This window comes from Mastacembelus armatus, chromosome 12 (assembly GCF_900324485.2).
Source record: "Mastacembelus armatus chromosome 12, fMasArm1.2, whole genome shotgun sequence".
Taxonomy (NCBI): Eukaryota; Metazoa; Chordata; class Actinopteri; order Synbranchiformes; family Mastacembelidae; genus Mastacembelus; species Mastacembelus armatus.
The window spans coordinates 17,908,194-17,935,639 of NC_046644.1; the positions used below are offsets into that span (position 1 = coordinate 17,908,194).

Genomic DNA, 27,446 nt, shown 5'->3' on the forward strand with positions numbered 1-27,446 from the left:
ACGTTTTAGACAAAACAGTGTGTTGCCCTAGCATACCTATTTGTTTCATAAAGCATTTGATCTCAAATACAGGATTTAAGAGCATGCAAAATTAATTCATGTTGTTACAAGTTAATGGACAATTAAATAGGCTTAAAGGGGAATATTTATGTTGGCTAAAGTGCAGTAACGACATAATGCAGGCTGCAAACACTGCTATATAATTACACAATTGTTTTAATCAAACGTTAGTAGTACTCATTCAAAAGCAGTGATGTCAGTCTATGTGTTTAAGGACTGTATGGTCTCTAGTGTGTTCTGTCCCAAAGGATGTAAGATGAACCAGGTAAACCTGATGTTTTCCTTTCTATGTGAAAAAGCTAAAATGTTCCCTGCAATGCTGTAAAAGTACATTCCACCTGAACCCTCTATTTCAAATGACTAAAAAAAAAGAAGATCTTTAACTCAACATGAAGAAGGTAGTATCTTCAGCACATATAAAACAATCTCTGCAGAATGTAAAAGCTCTGGAGAAAGAATTTACTCATGTTTGGTCAATAGGTTGACTGTATTCTTGGCTATTTTTTATGACTAGGTTCTTTCAAGATGTTTGGCCCTAAATGTTTCATTTCATGGTCCGGTCTCCAGGCTCTCATCTCTCCACTCCAGAGCCTTTAGTCAGTAAAGTGCCTTCAACCCCATCCTCGTCTCTTCATACCAGCTGTGCCGGGGATTGGACTTTAAGAAATGGGTGTAGAGATTGTAATTGCGTCTTTCCTTCGAAAATAAATGTGAGGCTGAAATAAAAACATCGCCTGTTAGTGATAACTGCACAAATACGGTATTTTAAAGTTTTATATATGGCCAGCTAGGGTTTGATATTAAATATGGAGGTACCTGAGTGGATCATGAATGCTCCTCTGCGCTGCCACTGAACGAGCGGCTCCGGATGTGGTTCCTTAACTGTTCGATCAGCTCTGGGTTCTGCTGCTGGATCTGCTGGGCAAACTGTTGTCCCCTGCCAGAGAGATAAGATAACTTTGTTCACCTGCTGAATTCTTTTATGTCAGAACAAAAGCTCACGCAAAACAAGAGGAACAATATAATATGTTGCAATTTGAAAATGTCCAATCAATTTAATAGATAATTACACAAATTCTTTCACCCTGTCTTCACCAACAACATAATTTCTCTCCATTTGATGACAGACTACCTACATACAGGTATTCAGTCATTATCAACTGGGTAGGTGCCATAGTGTGTGTATGCAATTATGCTATATATGCACACAAAACTATCAATATAATAAAAGAGTTGAGTGTACTTACGCTTCAATCAGGCTGGAAATGTCTGACAGTCCACCCACTCCAGCTGCAGGACCCCCGACTGCATTAGACATCATTCCTGACATACTGATAACAGTGACAGTGAGTTACTGAGGTACTGTATGAGCAAAGCATGTTTTAAAACTGACCTTCACACTATATTATCTTAGCAATCTGCAATGCAGTCGGTTAGTTTGGACACTCACAGCTGTTGTACTTGTTGGTTCTGCATCACACTTGCGGCCTGTAGACAGAAATGCAGCTGAAATCCATAATGTCTCTCACAGTTTATTAAACACACAGTTCATTTCTTTATTACACTGACAGTTTTGTGATAGAAACAACAGATGTGCTGGTGGTGTGGGCCCTGAATGTACAAAGTTATGCGAGTTAGATGTGTTTCAGCATGGTTGCTGCATTAAACCTCCGGCATGCTTATAGAAGCTCTCTTGGCCTGGTAGACATTTCCATGTGTCATCATTTAGCAAATCACAAAAGCTCCTTTCCACTAGACACCTGTCCCCAGGAAAACATGGTGAGCTGATAACCTGAGCCAGGCTTCTTATGAGCAGTGGACAGAGGAGTCATGCTCTTACCATACTAATGAAGGCAGGGTTGTTGATTAAACTAGCCATGTCAAATCCCAATCCAGCGGCTATCTGCGGCACACAGTCACAGAAAAAGGACAAAATGTCATGGTCAGGTCACAGAATATATCTGAGTTTATTATGTTGCATAACAAAATTATAGCTAAGTTGTTTGTACTTACTGGACTGGTTGCTTCTTTCTGCTTCTGCTCTGCGATCTTCAGGTTGGATTTGTAGGTATCGTTCTCGGGGTCTAATACCAAAGCTTTCTTGAAGTAGGAAATTGCCTCTGGATACTTATTCATGGCTGTCAAAGCCAACCTGGAGCCAGAGGGAGAGGGATAGACAGGACTTGTAAACATTAAGGAGCAGAATGTGTAGAAATAAACATTAAACTTGGTTTAATGGTAAATGACACACTCACCCCATCCGTCCATAAGCTTTACTGTAGGTAGGATCAATCCCAATGGCTCTCTCACAGTCTCCAGTTGCCTCTGTGTAATTTCCCAGTTTACTGTGAGCTGCTGCCCTGCAGAGTGCCCCAAGCTTACCTTAATGACTGGCTCTTATTTCATTATGTCCATCTGCTACTTTACAACATGTTCAGCTGGCCTACTGTCTGCTGATGTATCAAGTGCAGGGCAAAACTATGAGAGTGTAACCATATTGCTTGCTGTAAATACCTGTTGCAGTAGTACACAGCGTTTCTTAGGTCCAGATCAATGGCCCTTGTGTAGCACTCCATTGCACATCTGTAGTTCTCTTCCTTCATGTGATTGTTTCCTAAAAACAAACCACTTGATTGACAAGTAGCAGATCTACACATTCGAGAAGCTAAAACCACCAAATGTTTGACTTGCCTTCATTTTATTTCATTCATTTTCTGTCAGTACTACTCTTATATACTTAGAGGATATTAAAGGATTTTCAGGGTTATGGTAAATGTAGATATAGAAAACATTAAAAATGAATAACAGGTGTATATATACAGCATATGGTTTCATAAGTCACTCCCAGTAAAAAGTATTGTTTTACTTGCGGGTTAATCGAGGCAGTGAATCATATTACAGATAGTTCATCAAAACACATTTGTGCCCATGACAGGACATTTCTGCTGTCTAAATGCTTTAGTAAAAGATTTAGCTTTACCTTCATTCTTAAGCTGCTCTGCTCGCTCGATGTCTTCTGGAGATGGGGACGTCTCTGGTATGGTTAGGTTGTCATTCTGAATAAATAATGCAAAGTTCCTGTTATTTGTTGACTTTATATTGTGGTGGACATATTGATTTGAGAGTGTCACTAATGACAGTAATAATGCTGTTCCATTTAGGTGGGCTAGTAAGTATATATGGTAGTGATGCTGTATGCATCGGCACACCTTTAACCACTTGTGTTTGACGAGTCCAAATGTCTGATATGAGAAAGGTGAACAGTGTTGATTTAGATAATGCCATATACATTTATTTTACACATTGTGTCATTGGATAAACTGAATTACTAAGATCATATGAACCATGTGCAAAGATAAGACTTATATTTGTTTTTCCATGTTACGGTATCGGCCCCTTGGTTTGTGCGGTACACACCTTGAGCAGGGCATTGAGGAATATCTCTGTCAGAGGCTGTGGCACAGCGAGATGGCAGTCACTGGAGCTGATCTTAAAGGTGGTCTCCAAACACTGTATCGCAACTGTAGATCAATAAAATACAACCAGATGGTCTTGATGAGATAAATACATTTGTGAGGTCTGAGGATGACAGCTAAACAATTGATCTTTGAGTTATCAAACGACTGATCATTGACAAATTTAAACTGTCCTGTCCATCTTTCATAGCAACAGGTTTTACATACTGCAGATAATTCCCAGATTTCGAGTCAGGCGTGATAATAAAACCTACGCCTGCTTATAATGAATTAACAGATATTAAGTTCATTCTGAAATGGACAGGAGCAGAGCAGGGTGTCCTATATTTATAAAAATGCTTTCCTTGAAGTGCACAAAGAGTTCACCTACCTTCGAGGCTCTCCTGCTCATCAGAATTCAAAGAGCCGCAATGTGTTTGATCTCGTAGGAATTGCACAATAGAGAACGCCAGGCGCTTCTCCACTGCCATTTTTACCTAGAAACTGCCGGGCACAGGAAGTTACTTGGAGTCGAACAGAGTCACCCACACACCAGTGACGACAATAAACCATCGGTTAAAGGTACAAAACACAGGCTTAAGTGATGCATAACTAATACACGATGGTAGGATGACGATTTAATGCACAAACTGGTTGACGAATTTCTCCCTGTTAAGAAACAACTTTGTGTTTAAATAACGCACATTAATACCTATATGTTGTTTGCCAGACCAAAATAATCTCTAGTTATGTCACAATCAGACACAGCATCTACAGCCAGTTTTGTGTCTCATCCTAATTAGCTCTTATGATTAAAGATGGTCATCACTCCACTCCCTCTCTTATTAATGCCATGTGGTCTCTACACCTATAACAAGGTCCTGGGTTATTATGTAGTTGTTATCCAGGGTGTCTCAGTTTTTTACATCCAGAGACCCTGTACTCACATAGTATATAACGGTGTTAAATCACATGCTAATGTAAATAAGGGGTCTCCTAACAGATGAATGCAGCCATGATATTAAAACACAAACTAGAAATCATCCTGGTGGCGCATTTGGTTCTTGTTTCCAAGACAACTCTCAGGAGGATGAAAGCAAAAGTGATTAAAAATAAAGCAGGAGGCTGCTGTTGCAGTTGGTTTTCCCCTCATGTGTTGATTTCTGACCAAGGCAGGAGGAGAAACAGCTGTAATGTGGGCCACCTGGGTGGGGGGGGAACTGATTTGCAGACACAAACAGTGCCTCTCATTTCCATCCCGTGCTGATGCCATGCGTTGCTATGTTCATTACAGCTGCTCCTCCCTCGCTGTGTGTTGACACACGTAAATGCAGTGATGCAGAAGCTGTGATGTAACACCATCATGGGAGACGAGAGGTGTTTGCATTCATTACGCAGGATTTATAATTGCACAGATACAATGCAATACGGCTAATGGAGCAAATGACGCCTGCATTTCTAAAAGCGCGTCTGTAGGATACTGATCGTGCGCAAAAAAAAAAAAAAAAAAAAAAGCTCGCTTGTGCGTGATGCTGCCTAAAACCATCACAAACAAAGAGGCAGGGAAACGGCGCAATGGGAGACACCGACACAGGCCAAACTCACATCCCTGCAAATACTGTGAAGCCTATTTATAAATAACACAGTGTGAAATGATGCTTCCCCGTGTCCACCCACCTACCTGAGCTCTTATCCAGCTGTCTGCTGCTACCGCGTCATGAGGACTTGTGTCGGATTGAACGCGTCCTCCTCCCTCTCTGCGCCTGCGCGTCGACAGCGGAAAAGAAGCACCGTGCCCACATGACAGGGAGATAGAGGAGCTGCAGCTTCCTTGGCTGCAGTAAAAGGAGAAGAAAGTTGTTTTTTTTTTGTTTTTTTTTGGTTTGTTTTTTTGCACGAAAAACCACATGAAACCGCGACATGTGTGCGTTAAGACTTGTGCTGTGCAGGTATGCTTCAGGAGCTGTGGTTAGTTACAGCTGAGCAGCTGCTGTGTTTGCTCTGGTTGTTTTAACACCAGCACAACAGATTAGTCCCCACTGCCTGCATTCAGTAAATATTTACAAGTAACTGCTTTATTTTACTTACACACGCTCCTGTTAAACATTGAAGGATGATCATTTTTCCTCTGACACAAATAAAAAACGTCTGATTCCAAAACTTTACTTAAATCATAGTATAGAAATATAAATAAAAAATGTATTAATTATATAAAATATCTTGAAATTGCTGCTTGTAAGTTTTGGCTGTGTTTTGATATAAATGCCTTACTGATAATTCCACACATTTATGATTTTATTCTGAAAGGCTGGCACGCCATGAAGCTCTACACTGTGTGGAAATGGGAAAAGGTGCAGAGCATGTTTCCTGTTACTTTGAAGAATTTATTGCCTTATAGTAGAACCACCTGTCAAATTAGTAATTCAGTTTGAATAGGAAATGTAATGATTTATTTTAAGTTTGAAGCTAAAGTTTTTGTTTTTTTTTACAGCGTGGATCTGTGGTACCTGCCAGAGACTGTTCTCAGACAGGAAACAGGAGAAACACACTGAGATGGGACTTTTCTCCAGATGAGATCAGGACCACGACAGACGGCCTGATCAACAGAGTGAATAAGGTCTATGATGACATTGAATCGCTACACATAGAAAATGTCTCTGTTGAAAACACCCTAAAAGCCTTGGCTCATGCCAAACCTGATTATGCTTGTAGGTCTTTAAAGGATACATATGGCAGAGCTCTATATTTTCAAAATCCCATGAAAAGATCAAAACCAACAATTAATTAATCTACCTAATCACTATAATTTCTTTTCAGGCAATTCCATCATGTTTCTGCTGTAAATACTCACTAGAGCATCAGATGTGTATTCATTTGCAGAAAATAGTCCCCAACAAATACACTTTTTACTCCTTCAGTGTTAAAAATAAGTCAGTATTCATTTTTGTTATCAGAATAAATATGAAACACACCGGCTGTATTTTTTGTGTGAATTGTGGATTCTGCAGTAAAGATTCACTACAGTCCTTTGTGTTCATTCTTCCTGTAGCATCACGCCATGTTCTTGATTTCCTTCTAAGGAGGTTCGGTCAGCAAGCACAGAGGCAGACAAGAAACTGTCTGAGTTTGATGTGGAGATCGGCACGAGGGAAGACGTGTTCCTGAGGATTACTGCCTTGCAGGTACGTCACATCCACATGAATATGCACATTATTTACAGCATGAGGGAGGCGGAGGTTGATTTAAAAAGCATCCTTTAATCAAGCTGCTGCTCAGTAAGAAAATAAATGAGGCTAAATATATGGATGTGAAGCTAATTAAATCTAATGTGTAAATATTTGATGCGTTTATTTCAGTAGTTATGCCAGTGATAAATTGTTTTTGAATTTTGTGTCAGCCAGAGGGTAACAAATAATAAATGTTAGGATCGAAGTCTTTTCACATTAAGCTCAAGAATACTACAGTGTACCCTTCCTCAGCAGTAGTCAGTGCCATATGTTATACCATGCAGGGTTGGCTGGTTGACATAAATAAATGCTGTAAAACAGCCTGAATTCTGCCCACATGAAGAAGTGTGTTTGTCTTTTGTTTCTAAATGTTTACAGAAAAAGCTCCAAGACAAACTTTCACCTGAAGAAAAGAGATTCTTGTTACAGACTTGTTACATTAGGCAAGAGAAGAGGGTTGCACCTGTCTGAAGATATATAAGAGGTAACTCAGGTTTTTGCCATATAAATTGTAGGTATATTTCAATTAAACTGTTTGATTCTGGATATTCAATAAATAAACATTTCTGTTTTTCTTCGTTTCAAAAATTAGGTTTTACTTTAAAGTTTGATTAATGTTTTTTGTTTGTTTTGTTTTACAAATTCTGCTTGTAATTTTTTTTTTAGTCACATCCTGGAGGTCAAATGTCATTCTGCTAATGTGACTTCCTTCTTTTATCTCTGAAGGAAGTAAAAAGAATTTCCAAGCTTATCAGTGAACTCTCCATAGAGTTTAACAAGAACCTGAATGAAGACAATGCCTTTCTTGTTTTCTCTAGACATGAATTATTTAAGCTTATTTGCATAAAACCCAGCCTGATAGACTGTCTGGTATTTGAATATGCTTTGACTATATCATTTACATCATTGTCCTCTTCTGTTAATGAGCATATAATATATAATAGCACATATAGCAAGAAGTGTGGGCTATCTAATTCAATGTTATTGTTAATATGAATTACCATAAAGCTAATCCTGGTCTTGATTTATAACAGAAATAAAATCTTTATCCTCTAGAGTTTGGATAGGGTATAAAATGTTAAGTTACATAAAAGACTTCATGTTGAATTTTTTTAATGCGACAACTTTTCCCCTGACATTTTACAGATTTGTTCTATGAAAAACTGAAGCCCATTGGAATCAAGGAGAGGAAATATATTCTTGTACTGAAGAAAAGGGAGTGCTTGATGAAGGGTTACCAGTTTGATGGAGAGATCAACACCTGGGACCTGCCCTACTACATGGATCAAGTGGAGCAGGGTAAGTTTGCTGTGAACAAGGAGAAACTCAATGAGTATTTCCCAGTTGATGTGGCGACAGAAGGACTGTTTGGTATTTACCAGGAACTGTTGGGTCTCACGTTTACCGAGGTAGAACGTGCTCATGTGTGGCATGAAAATGTCGAGCTTTATTCAGCCAATGACACTGAAACAGGGGATGAGATTGGTCAGTCCTACACGGACTTACATCCAAGGTAAAGGATCTCATCATCATGCCTTTTGCTGTATAAATCTGCAAATAAGAACACGTTAGTTTATCAATAGACAGATTCTCTTGCTGTGTGACATTTAAAACCTTATCTTTCATCAGGGAAGGGAAGTATAGTCATGCAACCTGCTTTGGGCTCCAGCCTGGCTGCACAGGACCTGATGGCACACGCAGGCTTCCAGTAGCAGCTATGGTGGCCCTCTCTCCTCCAGCACCATGAAGTGGAGACATATTTCCACGAGTTTGGTCATGTTATGCATGAGCTTTGCTTGAAGGTAGGCCACTGTGTAAACGCCTTTAGCAGTTTCATTATATTCCCATATTTTGTTCATTAATAAAACAAGAGAGCCTGAACTTTCTCTTTTGTATTTGTTAGACCACATTTTCAGTGGCACACTGGTGGAGACAGACTTTGTGGAGGTGCCCTCACAGATGCTTGAGCTTTCTAGCATTTCATAGAAATCGTTTGATGTGTTGACTTTGTTTTTTCAGGGCTGATGAACCTGCGTCAGATAGTCCTCAGTAAAGCGGACCGGGCACTACACACCAGCCCTCGTGCAAATACAGCTGAGGTGTTTGCACAGCACTGCCAGGGTGTTCCTGCTACACCAGGTCAATTGTAACATTAGCAACAGTGAAATGGCAATGAGAGGATGTATTTATTGAATTTTGTGTTAATGGTTTCTAACAAAGACCCTGAGTGACCCTTGTGATGACAAAGACACCTGGAAGGAGGGTATGAGTACCATAGCTCTCTGTGGAGTCTATTCCATGGACATTTTTTTCAGTCACTTTATGACATTATGAATCCAAAGGTTGGTGTGACAGATGACCTTTGTACATTGTGTACACATTATATTGTAGCTATTGCTCTTGTTTTTGTGGACAATTGCTTAAATTAGTACATGTGTGCCTGAACACAGGTTTGAAAGGAGTACAGAAAGGGGATTTTGGAAGCTGGTGGCTCTGTGGATGGAATGAAAATGCTGGAAACCTTCCTTGAGCGTGCACCATGCCAGGATGCCTTCTTCTGTTGCAAAGGACTAATTAATTCAGAGGAGACACAAACATGAATTTTCTATAGACTTTTTGTCAAACTAAAATATTTCTGTTCACAGCAGAGATATTTACTTGTCATAGCTGGAAACATGCAGGTGTTAGTAATAACACCAACAATGGTTCTGTTTCTGTTTAGTTGTCTTAGTAAACCATGACAGTGTGACTCTCAAACAGCTGAATCTAATTCATCACTCATTGAATTATTTACACCTGTGCTTTTTGTATTGTGCTGTGCCATGCCAAGACGTCTTCAGAGAATAAGATGTGCAGATGTGCGTCACTCACCTATATGTTTTTTTTTACCAAAAGCTCATGAAGAGGTACATGCAAACAAAGTGGTGATTGTATTATTTGGGGATTACGTGTTATCTTAATGGGTTAGGCAGAACACGTCAAATTTCCATTCATGTTACCTATCAGACTTTACCCTGTCCTCCATTTGTCCCCCTCATCCCACCCAAACACATGAGATAACATTGGAAAGACCAGGATGTCCTCTATTAAGCAACATCAGGACTTAGTAGGGAAGCTCAAATGAACCAAAAGATATAGGAAATGTCCTCATTGCTCTCTTTTCGGGGGGAACATGTATTTGCTCACCAGAGGGCGCCACAACATAGTAAAAGCTTGTATGTAAGTAGAACATGAAGAATTTGTATTTAATCGTCGGCATAATAAATTTAAATGCTAATTAATTAGTTTTATTTAAAATGGATTGAGAGGAATCGTCAAGCTGTTGTTAGATAGTGCTAATATCCACATATAGAAGGATGTAATAAATTGTTTTGGTTTGTTTATTTTTTTTTTTTTTTTTTTTTTTTTTTTTTTTTTTTTTTTTTTTTTTTTTTTTTTTTTTGTCGTGCCTGTATTGACGGTCTGTGTGACTATCTGCACTGGACATAAGTAGATCTGACACGAGGAACTTGTCAGACCATCGGATTGGGGGCGATAGTCTGAAAGTGCCTGGGTGAGATAGTGAAAGCATCATCCCTCGGTGAAGCTGCAGAGGCGACTTGGGGAGGACAGCCTACTCCTCCATGTAGGCGCAGAGGTCGCAGGGGAGAAACCCACCGCTTCGTCTTGTTCTTTAACAGCCTCAGTGTAGCTTCACTCGACTCCGACCGAGCTGCGTTAATGGCAAATGATTAAACGAAAAGGAGATTATGCCTGAAAACATCTGGGTGCGGCACACTTCAGAGGAAAAGGTTTCGCTCTACCGGAGGTCGTACGCGTTTTTGCCTTTTGTATTTCCTTGCTGAATGTCGTGGACATTTTGGATTTTTTTTTTTTTTTTGTGTTAATGCTCCTTGTCCCCAGGTCTAACCAATTTAGCGCAGCTTTGCTCTTGTCGTCTGCTTTGGTTAGTTTGTTTGGCTAACAGCTGGAGGGAAAAGCTTCTTTTTAAAGTCTGAAAACAACCAGCGTTGGAGAAGTTCAGGAGAATGTGCGCACTGGGTAACGTTAGCTAGCTGCTAACACTAGCTAGCCCCGGTCCGCGTAAACCTTAGCTAATGCCCGCTTCTCCTCAATTCCTGTGGATTGTAGTAACCTGCCCATAACCCGGACATCAGTTAAATGAGACTCTGACTCTACAGCTATTTCGGTAAGTGTCTTTGTTTGTGTAAGTTGCTGCTTCTGTCTGTGGGGCCCCCCTCATACAAGATGCTAGCATTGGTGCTAGCTGCTAAGAGCGTAGCGTAACGTTTAGTCCCGTTGTGATGCTTCACATTAATTCAGTCAAGTTTAACAGTGAAAATTAAAACGATACAGCCTCATCTCAATTCTGCCTGTTCGGTGAATATTCCCCAACACATTAGTGCTCTTATACATTAGTGGCTTTGGGATGCTGACGAGATTTAAGCAGCTGTCTGTGTTTTTTCATCAACAGCTGTATATATATATATAGAGAGAGAGAGAGAGAGAGAGAGAGAGACATTTGTAGTGTCTCTTGTCTGTTTTGAATCAACGCTACACCAAACATGCTGCAGTCCGGCACATTTAAATGTGGATGTTATTAACGTGTATTTTTACTGCCAGCCCCGGTGCCTGTGATTTTAAACAGCTGCACTGAAATATCTGTTGTTTCCCCTCCGACAGACGAGTTTCAGACCCCGACAGTACAGCTGTACGTCAACATATCGGCGTTTTCATTTTCTCACCACTTCACTAATCAGATTCCAATCCCCACTTATCTCCGGTGTCATTTAATCCTTTTTAGGTTTGGAGATAGATGCAGGGTAATGTTTGGTTTTTAGACATTTCAGCAGGTCTATCCATGCCCCGTCGACCTGTTTTTTTTTTTTTTTATCTTTCTGAGAACCAGCCATGAACCAAACAAGGTTCAGGTGCAGCAAGTATGTGGTTGAGTTTTTGTAAGCTACCCGAATCACATCCCTGCATGCTCTGTGGTTTTAACACATCGATGACAGCATGCTTCCTCCATAGAGTCTGTCTGTCTATCTCAACTATAGAGCTATTTAGCTGCAAACAGATTAACTTAGATTATAATTTTTATTTCTGTATATTATGTGACATTACAGTGCAATACAAACCTGGCCCCTTGCTTTATGTTTCCCTTCTTGTATGTAAAGATACATCTGCAGCAGGTATTGATACTGTATGTAGTATACATCCTGCTACTGCTGTAAAACCTAGACCCGATGGCTGGCATTGTCATGTTGTAAACAGACCCAGTATCTCATTGGCATTTAAAGACCATCCTTGCTGTGTATACAATGTAAATAAAGTCTCCACTGTCACTTGCCATTATTGTAGATTCATCATTTAAAATTGGATAGGCATCCGTTTGTAGCTATTGGCCAGGTTTTCATAATAATATTTAATGCTTCAGTTTCTTTAGTCTCTTAAAACTACATTCATTTAAGCCATTTCACGTAAATAAATGTGATCATCTAATCAAAAGTTTTTAGACTGAATGTCAGTATAAAATGGCAGAAGGAGGCACCAAGTCTGACTGCAGTGGCGTATTTCCACCCTGTGTTGGTGGACATTTATTTACCTAGTTCCTTGTGTGATCTTTTAAATTAGATCTTATCTACAGTTGTAGATAAGGTTCACTGTAACAAAGCCCTTCTATTGTACTTTTCTTTTCTCACACCAGAGCCATAGACTTGGCAGTAGCGTTTGACAAACGCAGCAAAACCATGTTTTCAAAAATGTTACTGCACATTTCTTCTCCCAAGTGAGTAAATCTAGCTTTTAACTGATTCATTTTTTTGCCCCTGTGGTGAATGGGAAGAAAAATATGCTAGAGGAATGTGTAAACAATAGTAGATGTGGAAGAGCGAACACGTGTTGAATGACTAAAATACTCATATGGCATTGTGGTTCAGCTGGCATCCTGTAGGTAATTAAGTCTTTGTGTCACAGTTAGGTGTGTTGTTGTAGGGAGAGTCAAAACAGAACGCTACTGTCAGTCCAAATGCCTTTCGGTACAATTGTTCCAGCCAAAGTAAAATTCATTTTAGTTTGTTAGAATAAGGTTGGGTTGTCCTCACATTGTCATCACTGTTTTACATGCAGATAAAATGACTTAACACACATGTATTTACCACATATTGAAGGGGTTTTAAAATGATTTGTTCAGTTTTTTTAAAAATATTGCATGAAACCTGGCAAGTTAGTTTATTTTTGTTGTGTTGGCAGCCCTGTTCCCTTGGTCTTGTAGCAGGTGCATGCAAAATAAGCTGCTGCATGTGTTACAAAGTCTTTCCATGAATAAACACCCATGAGAGAACTATGTTTGCTAATGCCTGTTATAGAGCTAATGCAACTTGTCATTTAGCTGATGACTCTTTTAACGTTTTAAATTAATGTTTTCAAGAAAGAAAGTTGTACATTACGAAGTTCCAGCCTAAGCAGGGGTACTAAAGTTAAGTGTGTCCTGTGTCTGGTGTGGTAAATAAACCTCAGATTGTTCTTATATTTGTAGACATACTTTTTTTACTTAAGAAATTAAGGCGTGGAAAACTGTCCATGCCTGGTGTGTGTCTCATCTTTTCTAGTTTGTCCACTTCAGAGCGATGGTAAACGTGGAGTTGACATTTTCAGTCAGCTTGTGTTACAGCAGTCTACTTTACACATAGTGTCAGTGTTTGGACTGGTGTGAAATCTTCATTTAGGCTGTTAGTAAAATGCACTGTTCATGCTTGTGCTGTCATTGGTTTGGGTAGAAGTTTATCTTTGTGGTGTTTTTCTATGAGCTTTGGCTCCACCATCCATTTGAATCGTTGAAGAAGCTGGTGATGGGACGAAATGTTTGCCTGCCATGAATCAGGTACAAAACAGACTGATTTTACTGCAGGCAGTGACAACAGTTTTCATATTGCAAGTGTGGTCATGTGAAAAAGAAAAGTTATTGGATTAGTCAGCCTCCTGACAAAGTCAAATCATTAAATTACATGACATCATTTAATGTATATTAAAAGAAGATTTGGGAACAAAGTAACACAGAGGTACGTACAGGTATTTTTTTCATCTTGTTAAAATAAATATTACCGAGCACCTGCAGAGTATTTATGAGTGTATAAATGCCTCCTGATGGTTGCATGGGATTAGTCAGCTAATGTAAAACTGAGTTTTTGGTAGTGTCATGGCATTCTTGTCAGATGTCAGGTAACTGAAGCAGCTCTGCTAACTGTGGAGCAGGGTATATTCAAACTGCAAGGGCCTTGGGCTGATATTTATAATTTATGGCAGTATTTCAGCCCCCAACTTAGTCATGACTGTATAAAAAGCACTGACACACTTCTTCATACTAAATTTGACTGCTTTTTAAGAGACATTTTTATAACCTTTCCTGAAGGTACATCGGGTGCTTGTGTTGGTTCACTTTTTTCCATTGCTATTATTCAGCTGCAATATTTTTAAGTGCTTTTTTGTTTTTCTTAATCTTAAGTCTTTCAGAGACACAGTCTGTGTTTACAGACTTCTTTCCTTGGCTGTCGCTCACTGGTTATTAATGCTGGCTTAACAAATGGCAGATAATTAATTTCAGAGACTGTATATATCAATATCAAATGAATAACCTATGAAGTGCAATAAAGGCCTGTCATCCTGTGAATAGATAGTCCAGAACAGGTTATTCCATTTCTGTTTTGCAGAAAAGTTGAAATTTGCACAGAATTTTATATGATGGTCTGTCAGTTTTACCATGTCTCTGTGCATTTCCCCCAGTGATTTCTCTAGTTCTGTGACCCATTTAGGAAAACATCTGTCTCTCCTTCTTCCTGTGTCGCTGTCTTATCAGCAGATATATTCAAATCCTTCTTTAGTTTGGCTTCTATTGGCAATAAGATCACACAACCTCACCCCCCCCCCATCCAAAATAAAAAATAGTAAAAGAAAGATGTTCTTTGAAGTAAATCTCACAAGAATTGGATCATAGTAAAGCAAAAAGCTGAGCTTCATATCTCTCTCATGAGCTATGCCTATACAGTATAGCCTAATGAATTTTTTGTGCTGTAGGCTGGGGATGCATTCTCTTCAGGCTGTCTACATATAATAAAGGGTCTAACCATTGGGTTGGGCATAAAGTAAAAAATATTGCAGCACAGCAGTGAGATGGCTGTGTATTTTAAATAACTCATAAACAAGACATCCAAAATTGATGCTGAAGAAAGTATAATATCCTGGGTCAGTGCAGTTATCCCCTCCCAGGTATACCAGCAGCAAAGAAAAGTGTTGTCAAAGTGAATTGTTTTGCAGGTGAAATGTTCAAATGGTAGAAAAGCTATTTTATTGCATATATGGTTGGCTGAAATTTTTATTCATATTTTTGTGCCAGATTTGAGACAGTGACTAGGCTCAGTGCAACCTGGGTCATGCATATTCATCTTATTCATATTCACTGCAGAAAAACATGCTGCCAGAAATACCCTTTAAACACACACTAAAAATGTTGTAAATATTGAATTGTGTACAGTCTATTCTATTGATGAGGCAGAGATATGATTATTATGCATATAATTGGTTATCCTATCTTCACTTGTTACCTAAATTGTTTTTGTTTTCTGTTTGATTCATGTGCGCTTAAATTCTTTTCTCACTTAGCAATAATTCTTTTACCACTGTAATTCCTCAATTCCTAAGGTCTTTAGTCTGGGTCTGTATGTTGCATTTTGTTAGTTCATGTTTCGTAGCTGCATTGGAATAGGTATTAACAAAAACATTTGACAACTCGTGTCGTGAGACGGGCTGCTCAGGATCGGTTTCCCAGTAGTCTGGAGTAATGAGGATACACAACAGCCATTTGAATAGACACTGAGCCTGTTCAGACACACTATCTTTTATTCGTGTCAACCTGGGCTGCATCTACATCCAGTTGACATGAAGTTCACAATGCACATCACAGATATCACAGGTGGGTGCTGATCAGATATTTTTCTCTGCTCATGATGCAAATTAGCAGATACATTAAATTCAGGACAAACCAGTTTATCTCTTCTTGGCTATGTCTTAAATGTGGAAATGTTACATCTTGTTTGTTTGAAAACAGTGGCACAAAAGTGAAATTTGCATCTTGCTTTTACATAATACAAAATTAATTAAACACACCTCTAAATCTAAAGCTAGATCTTGTCTGTGATGTGACAGTGCCCCCTCAGTGTGTTTTTTGAGTGGAATTGAAGGATCACCCTAACTGCATTTTAGTGTAAAATGTCAATATCTCACAGTTAGTTATGGTTGGTGGTATAATTCAAATGATCTAAAAAATGGTTTGTGTGCTCTGGTGAAGTGGTGAGTTTAAGACCACAAGAGGTTCCATGTTCAGCTTTCTGTAATTGTGGCGTGCTGTGATTTAAACAGACTGAGCAGACAGAGACTGGTCAACACCTTGTTCACTGACCCCAATATACCATCTCCTGTTTGTGATGTCATGTGGCGGACTGCAGTTTGCATATAGCTTTGTGCTTACATGTGTTTACCACATAGAAATCCTGTCCTTTCCCACACTGATTGGCAAGCATCTCCTTTCAGCGTCTTCCTTCCTCATTCGAGAAACACACCTTAAACTGCAGTTTGCATGCTTAGCCTTTGTGTTTACTCACAGCATTGGGATTGACAGCAGTCTGAAAACCGGCCAAGTTTGATTTTAGTTTGGTGTTGCTGTGTGGAACAGCAAAGGAACAGCCTGACAATGACAAGGATCAGAGAAACTGGTATAACTCATACTCTCTGCCCATTAGTGAGAAATGATGTCATCATTACCATAGCTAACAAACAAACATGCAACTACAATACTTGGCTTTGTTTGTGTGATCAACAGCCTTAAAGAGCTGAAACAAGTCCCGCCCTTCCTGGGTTTTATGACGAAGGCCAGTTAATAATAATATTAATAATAATGTATTGGTTATCAGTGTCAGGTGGCAGTAATATACAGAATAATAACATCAAATTGTATATTTATGAGATACACCTTTTAAACAGTAGTTACTGATCAACTGACAATTCCTGATGCAGAAACACTTCAGTGTGTACAGGACGAATTTCTTGTCTAGTATAGATAGAGTGAATGTAAACAAGGTGCAGGTGATTGTTTTCACCCAGCTACTTTTGTTTTATTGCTGCATTGAGAAAGGCCTTTGCGGTCTCTCAGTTGGTCCCCTTCCCCCACTGCCAGCACCCCCAATTTGAAAACTGATGCTTCTCTTGCTTTATTTCAGTGTGTGGCAGAGGGAACGTTTTGTTTGGCAAAATTCAGTATCCTAAATGGATTGAATGAGGATAAAGGCACCCAAGAGGAAGTGGAGCAGAAGCTAATGAGTGTCAGTGCAGTGTATGTGTTAGGGCTGACTGGGAGACTCTATGAATAAGTCAAAATTTCTCTTTTTCGCTGTAACCTCTTTTCTGCATCTTTTTCTCCCTCCCTCCCTTCTGCTCTATGGCCCCATTGTGCTGGATGAGGATAGTGAATGGATGAATCTTTTAGCTGGCTCAGCTTGTCTCAGATCAGCTGGCAAGGCTAATGCTTTTCCAGACATGCATGGACTGGACGATATTGTTGTGTGCTCTAATATGAGGTGCAGGATCATGTTACCTTTCAATTATGCACTTTTTTTTCCAGAAAAGCTAGATTGCTTTTATAAAACACAAATATTTCAGTAAAATTAGTTTTCTATTATTATTTTTCTTGTACTAATAGCTTTAGCTGCAGTCATGATCACAGTGATTATAATCTCATTGTCACATTATTATTATTATTATTATTATTAATTTAGCACATTATCAGATTTTGATAAAATCCAATAGAAATAGAATGAAAAGTTTATCGTGATGAAAATAGATATTTTAGTGTGTTGCTGTCATATGTTGCATACGTGTCCTCGGGCAGGGACATAGAAGCTCTTTGATATCAAAACATTTTAAACTTTCCATGAAAAATTGCATATGCATTCAGTAGCTCTCTATAGTTATATGAAATATTCACATAATTTCTTCCAGGGGGGTTGAGCGATCTACAAAAGTTAGCGTGTGTCAATTTCTGCTGGTATTAGTCTTAAAAAAACTATTGCTAGATCATCCTAGTTATTCTGATAGTTTAAGATAAGAGAGGAGTTTATTTTTTTTCATGGGCAGAAGTTTTTGGGAAATTGTTGGTGTTTGTGTTGCCCGGTTGCTTACTTTGCCTTTGTTTCTTTTTCTTAAGCAAAATCGTTGCTGTTGGATCTATCACCTGCTATCTACTGGAATCCAGGCGCTTGAGTCCTAAATGACAAGGTAAGTCAATTCCTAATCATACAGCCACTAATTTGTGATATTTTTGTATGTGTGTGTGTTTTCTTTTTTGTTTTTTGTTGTAGTGATGTGTGTATGTTAATCAATAGTCCAACTCTAACAAGAAGCAACAAGAGTGCCCTACCTTGTTCTCCTGGAGGCCAAGGGACATGATACACCTGCCAAACTAGCTCTGTGCACAATCAGCATCCTATTTTATCTTCACAAAATTGCTGCTCCTTAGATTTTGTTTGGCCATACTTCAAAATATTGCCTGACCAATTTACAAGTCACAGGAGGATACATGCTTCAGACATTTGTGATGTTTATCCTCTTTAGTTTTTAGAGCATCATCTATGAATCATAATTAGGTGAATCTAAGCTCCACTATACTTGGGTAACTGGATTAGGCTTTTTAATTTTACAATTTGGCCTGTGCATTCAAAACACATTTCTGGATGTCTAGACAGGCCCCATAGACCTTAAAGTTAGTGACACGATGGATTCACATCCATATGATGCAAATAGTAAAGACAACAAGACCGGATGAAAGGAGATGCTATTATAACCCACTCCAATGTGAGTTGGCTTTGTTTCCCACCTTTGCAGACAGGAACAGGTTTGCTTTTCAATGCTGAAGGACTTGGTTTTGTCTAAAGTTCCACATTTCTACATTTACTTAGCTTTCCCTGTTACTCATAGCCACTTTGTTTGCATATCTTTCACATGCTGCTGCAGAATTAGCATAGATCTGCATCTGATACTTGAATGTAATCCAAGGTTAACATGCTCGTTTCTAACTTCCACAGCCAACACCAGCAGAACCTTTCAGCTTTATGTGATTTAAAATATCTGTTACAATGAAGATGAGGTTACTACTCTTTTTCTGTTGTATCATTGTTTTATTATTCCATGGATATATGGCTCTGACCTGATTGTGTCTGACCTGGTTGTTGAGATTTGGCAAACTGCATCTTGCTGCCTATCTCTTTCTTGGTCACACAATCAGACAGACAAGAGGCTGTATGTAAAATCTAGTCTGTCCCCTTGCATTTTCCAATCTTGGCCATCTGTACAAGTAGCCTAGATCATGAGTATAAAGCCCTCCAGGTTTCTTTGAACTCAGTGAGTTGGAAACCAAACAAATAACATTGGTCTGTAGCCCTTGAAGTCACTCTTCATTTGTGTGAGCATGCTGGGTTCAGCATAAACGCTGATTGGCTGCATCTTTTGCTCCTTCATGGCTCAAAATAAACTCTTATAGTGAGTATATTGTCATGCAGTGATGGGTTTGGAGTATTATCAGGTTTTTGTATAGGCACAATAACCCATACGGTGACACATTTTGTATGGCCACTTTTGCCAAACTGGATACCAGTTTGTGATTGACTTTGTGATGCACTTTTGGATATGTGATTGAAACAGCTGGATTTTATGTGCGCTCTAGCTGTTATCAATACACAGTTGTGCCAAAGATGAGAGGATGCCCCGGACTGATGTTAAATTATGTTATTGTTACCTATCACTGGGCCCTGTAGTGGCTATCAGGCTGTAACTAAAAATTGCTGGGCCCCATGGTAGGCACCACAATTCTGTAGTCCTATCCTACAGTACCTTAAAACTGACCTAACATGCAGTATTTTGTTTGATTTATTCAGTTGTAAACTGCAGCAGGAAGCTATTCCATTGTTTTTACAGTTTTTCAGAAAGGCAGCTACTGTACACCTGGTGCAGTGGGGTATAATTAGATCTTGGTATTGCCTACAATAAAGTGACTGTTTGGCCACTTAGGAACACGGGAAACTTTAATTGGTTCTTCTTATCTTCTAGATAATCGTACTGTACAACAGTGACAATTGAAGTAAGGATATCGTATGATGGAAATCAAACTCCAAATATATCCCTTGTAAGAAGTCAAATATTTGCTCATTGCTTAGGCAGCTATGTTAAACATTTCCAGAGTAGTTTGTGTTTCTGAACTTCAGCTATACTCTGGTATTGTAATGAACCAAAAACTTCTGAAGTCGTCTACCTCACAACCCCTAGAGTTGCTTTTAAGTTGTTAATAATATCTAATGTCATTGTTCAGGCCACCTTTGTGCAGAAATGAGTCCCACGGTCTCATTTTTAATTGGATCTCATATTTAATTAAAACCATACTGGCAGAAGGGGATTTTTTTTAAGCAGGCTACTATTTATAACCAGCAGGGCTCTCTCCTGCTCTGCCCTGGTCTTAATGAGAAAGAATCTGCTCCCCAAACACATCAGAACAAGATGTAAATTTTATTTATTTATTTATTTATTGGCACTGTGGACAAAAAGGTTAGAATTAAAATGACCGTCTGGAGATGATTCATGCTTTTGTGGATTCACTTAGGTTGGGCTTAAAGGTAGCTTTACTTTTTTTTTTTTTTTTTTTTTTTTTAACCAATCCATTCATCTAGTTCCCCTATCTTTAGTGTAAATGACCAGAAAGGGCAGATACTTGCAAGAAACTCCCGTCGGAATATACTGTGCTCAAAATGGAACTTTTAAAAAAAAATTATTATTTTTTTTTTTACATCCTTTGCACTGATGGTGACATTGAGAATCGACGTCAAATTGACGGCTGTGGTGAGCTCGTCTCACAGAATACCCTGTTGTTGCACATCTCAGCAGAATTGTTGTCAGTCCTCATGTAACCAGGATGTGGCTTTCAGAGACAGGTACTTCATAGAAGTCTGGCTGTAATTGTGGTTATGAAATGTATGTGTTAATTACCTCTTTCATGGAAGAAAGGACATAAAGTAGACTGAAGTAGACTGTCTTATTCTTATTCTTTGCCATTCTTCAGGGAATCTGTGACATCAGGGTAACCTCAGAGTTGTGAAAGCCTGAACAAATGGAGTGAAAATACGACTGCAATCATTTTCCTCGGGCCCAAGAAATAACATGGGAATTATTCATTGGAGTAATTATGATAGTCATCTCAAAGGGAATTTAAATCAAGGCACTCTGGATTCAAAATATTTGAAATCTCATGCTGTGTGTGTGCAGAGAGTAAGATGGAGAATAAAAATATATCCCAATTACAACTTCAGTTGGTTTCAAGGTGTGTACAAATTTAAGTTTAAGCTCAAAAAAGAACATTGCATAGCAATCTGAATAGCCTGTGAATATTTTCTTTCAGTGTCTGTTGTACACTGGATATGGTTTTTCACTGGTGGCATTTTAATAAAACCTGTTTTTCTGCCCATTTTCTATGCCTTCATTAGCAGCTGTACTGACTTAGTGAATCAAAACAGAATGAAATGTAAAGTCCCAAACCAGTTGTTTCATAAAATACTAGTTTTATTGATGCCACCTAGGACGTCATGTACACTATGATGACTATGGAATGCAATATTGCTTGTAGATTTGTAAGACGAAAACAAATCCACACCTGCTCCAAAACAAATGGTAACGTTATAGACAAATAGCCTGGTGGATTTAGCTGGGGTGAGGCTGAATGGCTGTGTATGTCATGTTATGTGGGAGGGACGCATCTTAGTGTTGATGGTCAACATTGGGTACTCTAAGAGTGTTTCAGAGAGTCATTTCACTTGTTGATTGTTGTTCCTCTGGGAATAATGAGTATACACATTTTTTTGTGAGTCAGGTACAAATACTATTTTGTTCTTTTTGATTCCAGTTTTTCTAGAGCTTCAGGGATTAATACAGACCTATGAGGCACAGTGGCCTTTTGTTGCAACAGTAATACAGGCGCATTCTTTATCTTCAGTGAGACAAATTTGCATTGCCTTGCATGAAAATATTCTGATCCAGATGAATGCATGTAGGTTACATGTCAGTGTTTAGATAGATGTACCAGTAAGTCTCATTGTGATGATGAGCTCAGTCTATCAGAGTAGATGGCTGAGATGATGCGGTAAAAGGCACTTTGTCTTTGTCACAGATCAGATTACTTGCTCTCATTTCAACATGAATTCAAAGACAACAATCATGGTTTTGTATACTAGTGTCATGCAAGACCTCGGAGACCTAAGAACAGAGGTGAGAACCAAAACCAAGGGGAGAGAGTGAAACTGGAACTTCAAGTTCCACTGAGCCTCTGCTACAGATACTGAAAACAGGCTTGACTTTCTACCCATTTCAGCTGTAATTCCAGCCATCGTTTCCTGTTGCTTGATTTGGAATTGCTTCATGTGCTCAGTTTCATGTGTTCAGTTATCAGGCCCTACTGTAGAGAAACACAAGCATGTGCACTGCCAACAGTGAGAAGCCATGGATATGTGTTTAAGCTGTTCATGGGAATGAACAGCTTTTGAGAGTATGCACTGTGGACATTGAGTGTCTACTCGGGTATCGCTTTTCATTATTGAGAAGCAGCAGTTCTCCTTGGCTGCAGGTGAATGTGATGAGGCACCCAAAGGAGGGACACTATGTTGTACAATGCTCTTCAGTAAAGATCTGCCCACCCTTCAGTGTAATTACAGAGAGAGAGATCTTATTTCTCAAATATCCTCTGAATATGCGATCGAAGATGTTGTGAAGTTAGTTCAAGTTGTAATATTATTTTTATGAAGAAGAAAATGCTTCATAGGTTAATTCTACTTGATTGCATAGAGCTTTTAAACTTTTTTTCTGTACTTTTAAGTTTTAGTGCATAAAAGTGAATAATAATAATAAAGTGCATAATCTCATTTGAGTTAAAGCTGCATTTACTGTATAATATACTGTGTAGCTCATTACTGCTCTGCCCTGTATTGAGGAAGTGACTTTTCTTTCCTCTTCCTTCACAGACGGTGGCAGCTCAAGTGAATCCCACAGCCTCTGTAGGCTTTATTTTTTTCCAATGCATTGTTTCTGTTGCCATAATCTCTAATATAAAATTTCAGCTGTGGCCCAGCAATCCCATAACAGCCAGCTACAGTCTGGATCAAAATCCCCTTTCATAAGGCGAGACCTAGCTTGTGCTAATCACATTCTGCCATATCAACCAGACGAGCACCATTTGCTATAAATAACACATGCTGCTTGCTACTGACAAACACTTAACTTCTTACACATATGCAAACATATGCATATGTGCACATAGACATACTAACACACTAATGAAACCTGCTGGATGTTTTTTAAGTGTTGGTTTGCTCATGCATGAATTCAGTACTTCCTTGACATACTTATTACATCATCTCTGTTTCATGTTTTTACACTGCCTAGGTTAAGGGCTTTGGTGGCCCAAAGAAATGGAATTGAAATAGGTGTTTTTGTGGCAGAGACATTAGAAACAACTCATTTGTTCCCAACACATGAAGTAAAAGTAGGGCAATGAGTGCTAGTTGGCCACTGGGAAAGGACTTGTTTAACTTTGGGAAACACACACAGACATTTGAAGCATGAAATGGATAGTCGTCTAATTATCCATGTTTCTGAATAACAGTTCTCACACTTTGACCATCTTCTGTGTTTAAAGCTTTTCCGTGTTTTATTTGTCAAGAATTTTCCACACAAGCAGTTAAGCAAGTTTGTGTATGACTTTAGGGGTTGGAGAGCTGATTCTATCCTGCCCTCATTCTCCCCTTAGTCTCTGCAGCAACAGCATTGGCCTGGGAGGCACTTAAGTTACAGGGAAAGAGGGCTGTGACAGGGGAGTGGTTTCCTGGCTCTGACTGGGGAAAAAATTGGAATCTTTGACTGGCCTGCCCTCTGGACTATTTCATTCACTGCTGCACAGAGGAAACCACAACGATCTCTGCCAGGCTGCAGTCACATGTCTGCTATTCACACATGCCCACACATTTTGAGGTTTCTGAATAAATACTGCTATTAGGTCAAGCTCTTACTCTCTGATTAAAGTAAATGTGATGCTTGAATAAGTAGGCTAAAAAAATCCTAGCCGAGTGCTTAACATGGCTGGAAATCTCTATTGCATGTCTTAAACTTTCCTAGTGCAAAAGTAAAAGCTCTTGATGGAATAAAGCTGGGTGAGTGTAGGCAGCCATCATTCCAATAACATGTAGGTCAGTGGATAAGCCTATCTGTGTTGTAGGCAGTGGGGTTCTCATTACTGTGCTGCCTTCCAGATTACTTTCAGGGGCTTTCAGCCGGACAGGCAGACGGCCTAGCACTGCCACAACTTATGAAGCCCATTTCATTTGTGTCTTATATTCTTTAGAAACACTATTTTGTAGAACAAAGTAAAAGAATAGGAGGGTACAGAAAACCTACTCCCCACTGTCATAAAGTATTTACATCTGCCCACAACTTTTGTCAGGACACTCGGTTTGCTCTTGCTTCTTAATTGCTTTTGCTTACAAACTTTACAATTGCCCACAACTACTCCTTTCTCTGTTAGCCCACATCAGTCGCTCTCCTTCCAGTCCTCCCATTCTGCATAGCATGCGTCACCCATACACTCGGTGCTCGTTACTCAGGGTGAATGGAGCCAAGCCCTCTGTCATCCCCTCTGGTGATAGACCAGATTACACAGAGTATTTGTACATGAGCTGCCTGCTGCTATAGCAAAGAGTGTGTGGGAGGCTCACAGCCCTTTGGTTGTGCAGACCTCATATGAGTGTGGGTGTATGCATAAATGCAGCCATTTTGATTAGATGGATATAGAGCAATGGCTGACCTGTCCTCCTCTAAGTCAGCTTTGGACAGATTTGAAGATTCACTGCTTCATTGTTTTCAGACAAGACATACATTTAATATTTATTGTGAAAGTATTGAGTCAGTATCTCCGAAGCTCTTTTCTTTCTTTTTGGCTTTTGGCATATTTTGACTAGCTCTAAAAACAGTCACACTGACCTCGTATTGTCCAACCACACTGCACATGCAAAGGAACAGTGGGCTCTGCATGGTTGACCAACTTTCACACAAAAATAGTGGCCTAGAAAAGTTACATGTAGTAACTTTGTATGCAGTAACTTCTGCATAAACACTTGTTCACACCCACACATAGTCCACACTGATGGTGTGCATCAAGGTTATCAAAAGTTTACAGCTCAGCCAGGGCAGTCAGGATACACACAGAGTGAAGGACTCAGAGATTATGTGCTCAGATTAAGATGAGGGGGAGGAAAAGTCACATTCTCTACATACCCCAACGAACAAAGCCTCTGTTGACCAGAGTGCATTTCATAGTACATACTGTACTTGGTGAAATATTTATGTTGACCTGAGACTCAAGCTGTAAACATTATATACATCCCCTGTAGCAAAGCTAAAGGACAGTTTTAAACTCCTCTCACGTCTGCCTGGTAAACTCTTCCCAGCCAGATTCCTGCGCTTTTATTTTGCAGCAGAGTCATAACAAGGTTTTCCCAAATGATGGCAGAATCATGGCCTACTTCTTTTTGCATTTTTATCCTCAGCTTCAACCCAAATGAGGATACAGTATACCCAGGATATTGAAAAGCATTATTATGGAAATTTCAAAAGTGGAAACAGCTTCTCTTTTTTTTTTTTTTTTTTTCTTTTTTTTTCTTTTTTTTTCACAAGTGAAAGAGAAATGGGGAAACCAGAAATTTACAATTTAGATCAGACTCCTCTGGGTTGTTTTTTTTTTTTTTTTTTTTTTTTAAATGTGAAACCTTAAAAAAGGAAGTACAATGAGTGTGAGACTGTTATTATTTTTTAATTAGTTGTTAGCATTTAGGCACTGGATGATGACTCATTGTTTGTGATCAGATGTAATCTATATGCAAATTTGAGAACACATTGGCACAATACTTTGTATGAAATAAAAGGAGTGAGTGTCCATGATGTACCATGGCTGTTTTGAAAGGTCCTTGTGGAGAAGTACCTCTGCAGTGTTCTGTGGTCTCTATGACCAAATTGCATCTGATTTGCACATATTTTTAAGCGCAGTTCCCCAAAAATAGAAAAGTTTGAATAGTAATGCCATGCTACTGGGAAATTTCAACATGTCTCAGTCTGGATATTATTTGTATATTTTTGACCATTATGATAGTTCTACACAAAAAATTCTTGACTGGAGCAAGGAGTGCAGATGTCGTAGAGTAAGTAAGTAAGTAGAGCAAACAGAAGAGATCAAGTTCCCTGTAAAATGTTGTTTTTGCCTTATTTGTTTTTCACAAGCCATGTTCTGTCAAGGCTTGCTCATACAATTGTCCCTGGTACAAGGTATGTAGCCATGCAGTTGATTTCGTGAAGGCACTTTTCCAAATTAAATCTTCTTCATCAGAGCATGAGTCATGGTACTTGGTCACAGATAGCTGACAATGATCTCTCCCATAGAGGGAGAGAGAGAAAAAAACATGTGTTCTGTTTTGATTGTGTTTTGACAGTTAAAATTCCTGTCACATAGTCAGGACCAACTGCACAGATATCAAGATCAATGATTGTGTGTGAGTTTAAATGCATAAAAAAACAAAGTTTGTGTTGCATAAGACAAAAACATATGAATCTAGGGACTAATAGCTTATCCTCCACTACTGTATACCCTTTACATATGTCTTCTGTTTTCACTCTCTAGTGCCTGAGGATGTCCAAGCGTAGCTTGTTTGTTCGTCTGGTGCCGTGCCGCTGCTTGCGGGGTGAGGAGGAGACGGTAACATCGCTGGACTACTCCCACTGCAGCCTGGAGACTGTTCCTAAGGAGATCTTTAGCTTTGAGAAGACCCTGCAGGAACTCTACCTCGATGCCAACCAGATCGAGGAACTGCCTAAAGTAAGGCTTGCACACTCATATATAGAAGCTTAAAATTTCAACTCTATCTATGCCTTCTACAATTTATAAAACCTAATATTAAGTATTAGCCATAAGCACATTACTGTGTGCCTAACTAGTTTATAGCTTATGAAAATCTATCATTGAATGATTAAATAGAACATTTTAAGACAATCATATTATTTAAGCAAATAGTGTTATACTGTTAATCCTTGTTCAACCCACTTTTTGATTAAAGCTGTGTTATTTTTCCACTCTCTGCACCAGCAACTGTTTAACTGCCAGTTACTCCATCGACTGAGCATGCCAGATAATGACCTGACGGTGCTGCCAGCAGCGATTGCAAACCTCATCAATCTCAGGGAGCTTGATGTCAGCAAAAACAGTAAGTAAAATGACCCCATGATTTTACTCTTTGTTTTCTTCAGCAATGCCACTCAGGTTAGAGGTCTTATGGCTGGCGGGCTACATAAATAATTTAAAACAGTGGCATCAGATTGTGTTTCTGAAACCTGAAAACTCCTTACAGCCACTTTTATGGGGACAGGTGAAATTGAAATATTTAAATGTCCTGGTTCTCCTTATGTTGGGATGGCTTCTGTCGATGTCGACCAGTGAAAGAATGCCACTGCATGTTTCATTTTCCACGTAATAGTACACTGTTGCTCAAAACCTATGAAAGTAGACAAGTCCAGACCTGCAAAT

General features: G+C 39.1%; 3 protein-coding genes across 5 annotated transcripts in view; 2 read left to right on the forward strand and 1 right to left on the reverse strand.

Annotated features, from left to right (window-relative positions):
- Positions 1-56: 56 nt before the first annotated feature.
- On the reverse strand, positions 57-5,265 carry sgtb (small glutamine rich tetratricopeptide repeat co-chaperone beta). Its single transcript, XM_026297640.1, has 12 exons — positions 5,197-5,265; positions 3,907-4,019; positions 3,478-3,581; positions 3,041-3,116; positions 2,575-2,674; positions 2,316-2,420; positions 2,074-2,212; positions 1,901-1,963; positions 1,511-1,548; positions 1,308-1,391; positions 877-997; positions 57-776 (listed from the first exon to the last, which is right to left on the reverse strand). The coding sequence occupies exons 2-11, from the start codon at positions 4,004-4,006 to the stop codon at positions 886-888; spliced, it is 921 nt and encodes a 306-aa protein (XP_026153425.1). The 5' UTR covers positions 4,007-4,019; positions 5,197-5,265; the 3' UTR covers positions 57-776; positions 877-885.
- Positions 5,266-5,826: 561 nt separating this feature from the next.
- On the forward strand, positions 5,827-9,355 carry LOC113124742 (neurolysin, mitochondrial). Its single transcript, XM_074933691.1, is given in 16 exon segments — positions 5,827-5,866; positions 6,007-6,223; positions 6,565-6,582; positions 6,585-6,697; positions 7,121-7,165; positions 7,167-7,226; positions 7,469-7,607; positions 7,889-8,255; positions 8,372-8,461; positions 8,463-8,554; positions 8,646-8,717; positions 8,720-8,888; positions 8,991-9,029; positions 9,031-9,062; positions 9,065-9,084; positions 9,193-9,355. Coding segments are annotated over 16 exon segments (1,656 nt in total). The 5' UTR covers positions 5,827-5,833; the 3' UTR covers positions 9,343-9,355.
- An 858-nt stretch (positions 9,356-10,213) lies between these two features.
- Positions 10,214-27,446, forward strand: part of erbin (erbb2 interacting protein) — a 37,906-nt gene continuing 20,673 nt past the window's right edge. For 2 of the 3 annotated variants that reach the window (XM_026297195.1, XM_026297197.2), the window contains exons 1-4: positions 10,214-10,931; positions 17,997-18,067; positions 26,547-26,741; positions 27,009-27,126. In XM_026297195.1, the coding sequence (XP_026152980.1) occupies positions 26,556-26,741; positions 27,009-27,126 (304 nt within the window). In that variant the 5' untranslated portion in view covers positions 10,214-10,931; positions 17,997-18,067; positions 26,547-26,555. Of the gene's footprint in view, positions 10,932-12,478; positions 12,531-17,996; positions 18,068-26,546; positions 26,742-27,008; positions 27,127-27,446 lie in introns of those variants that run through there. The other variant, XM_026297196.1, reaches the window with a different exon arrangement.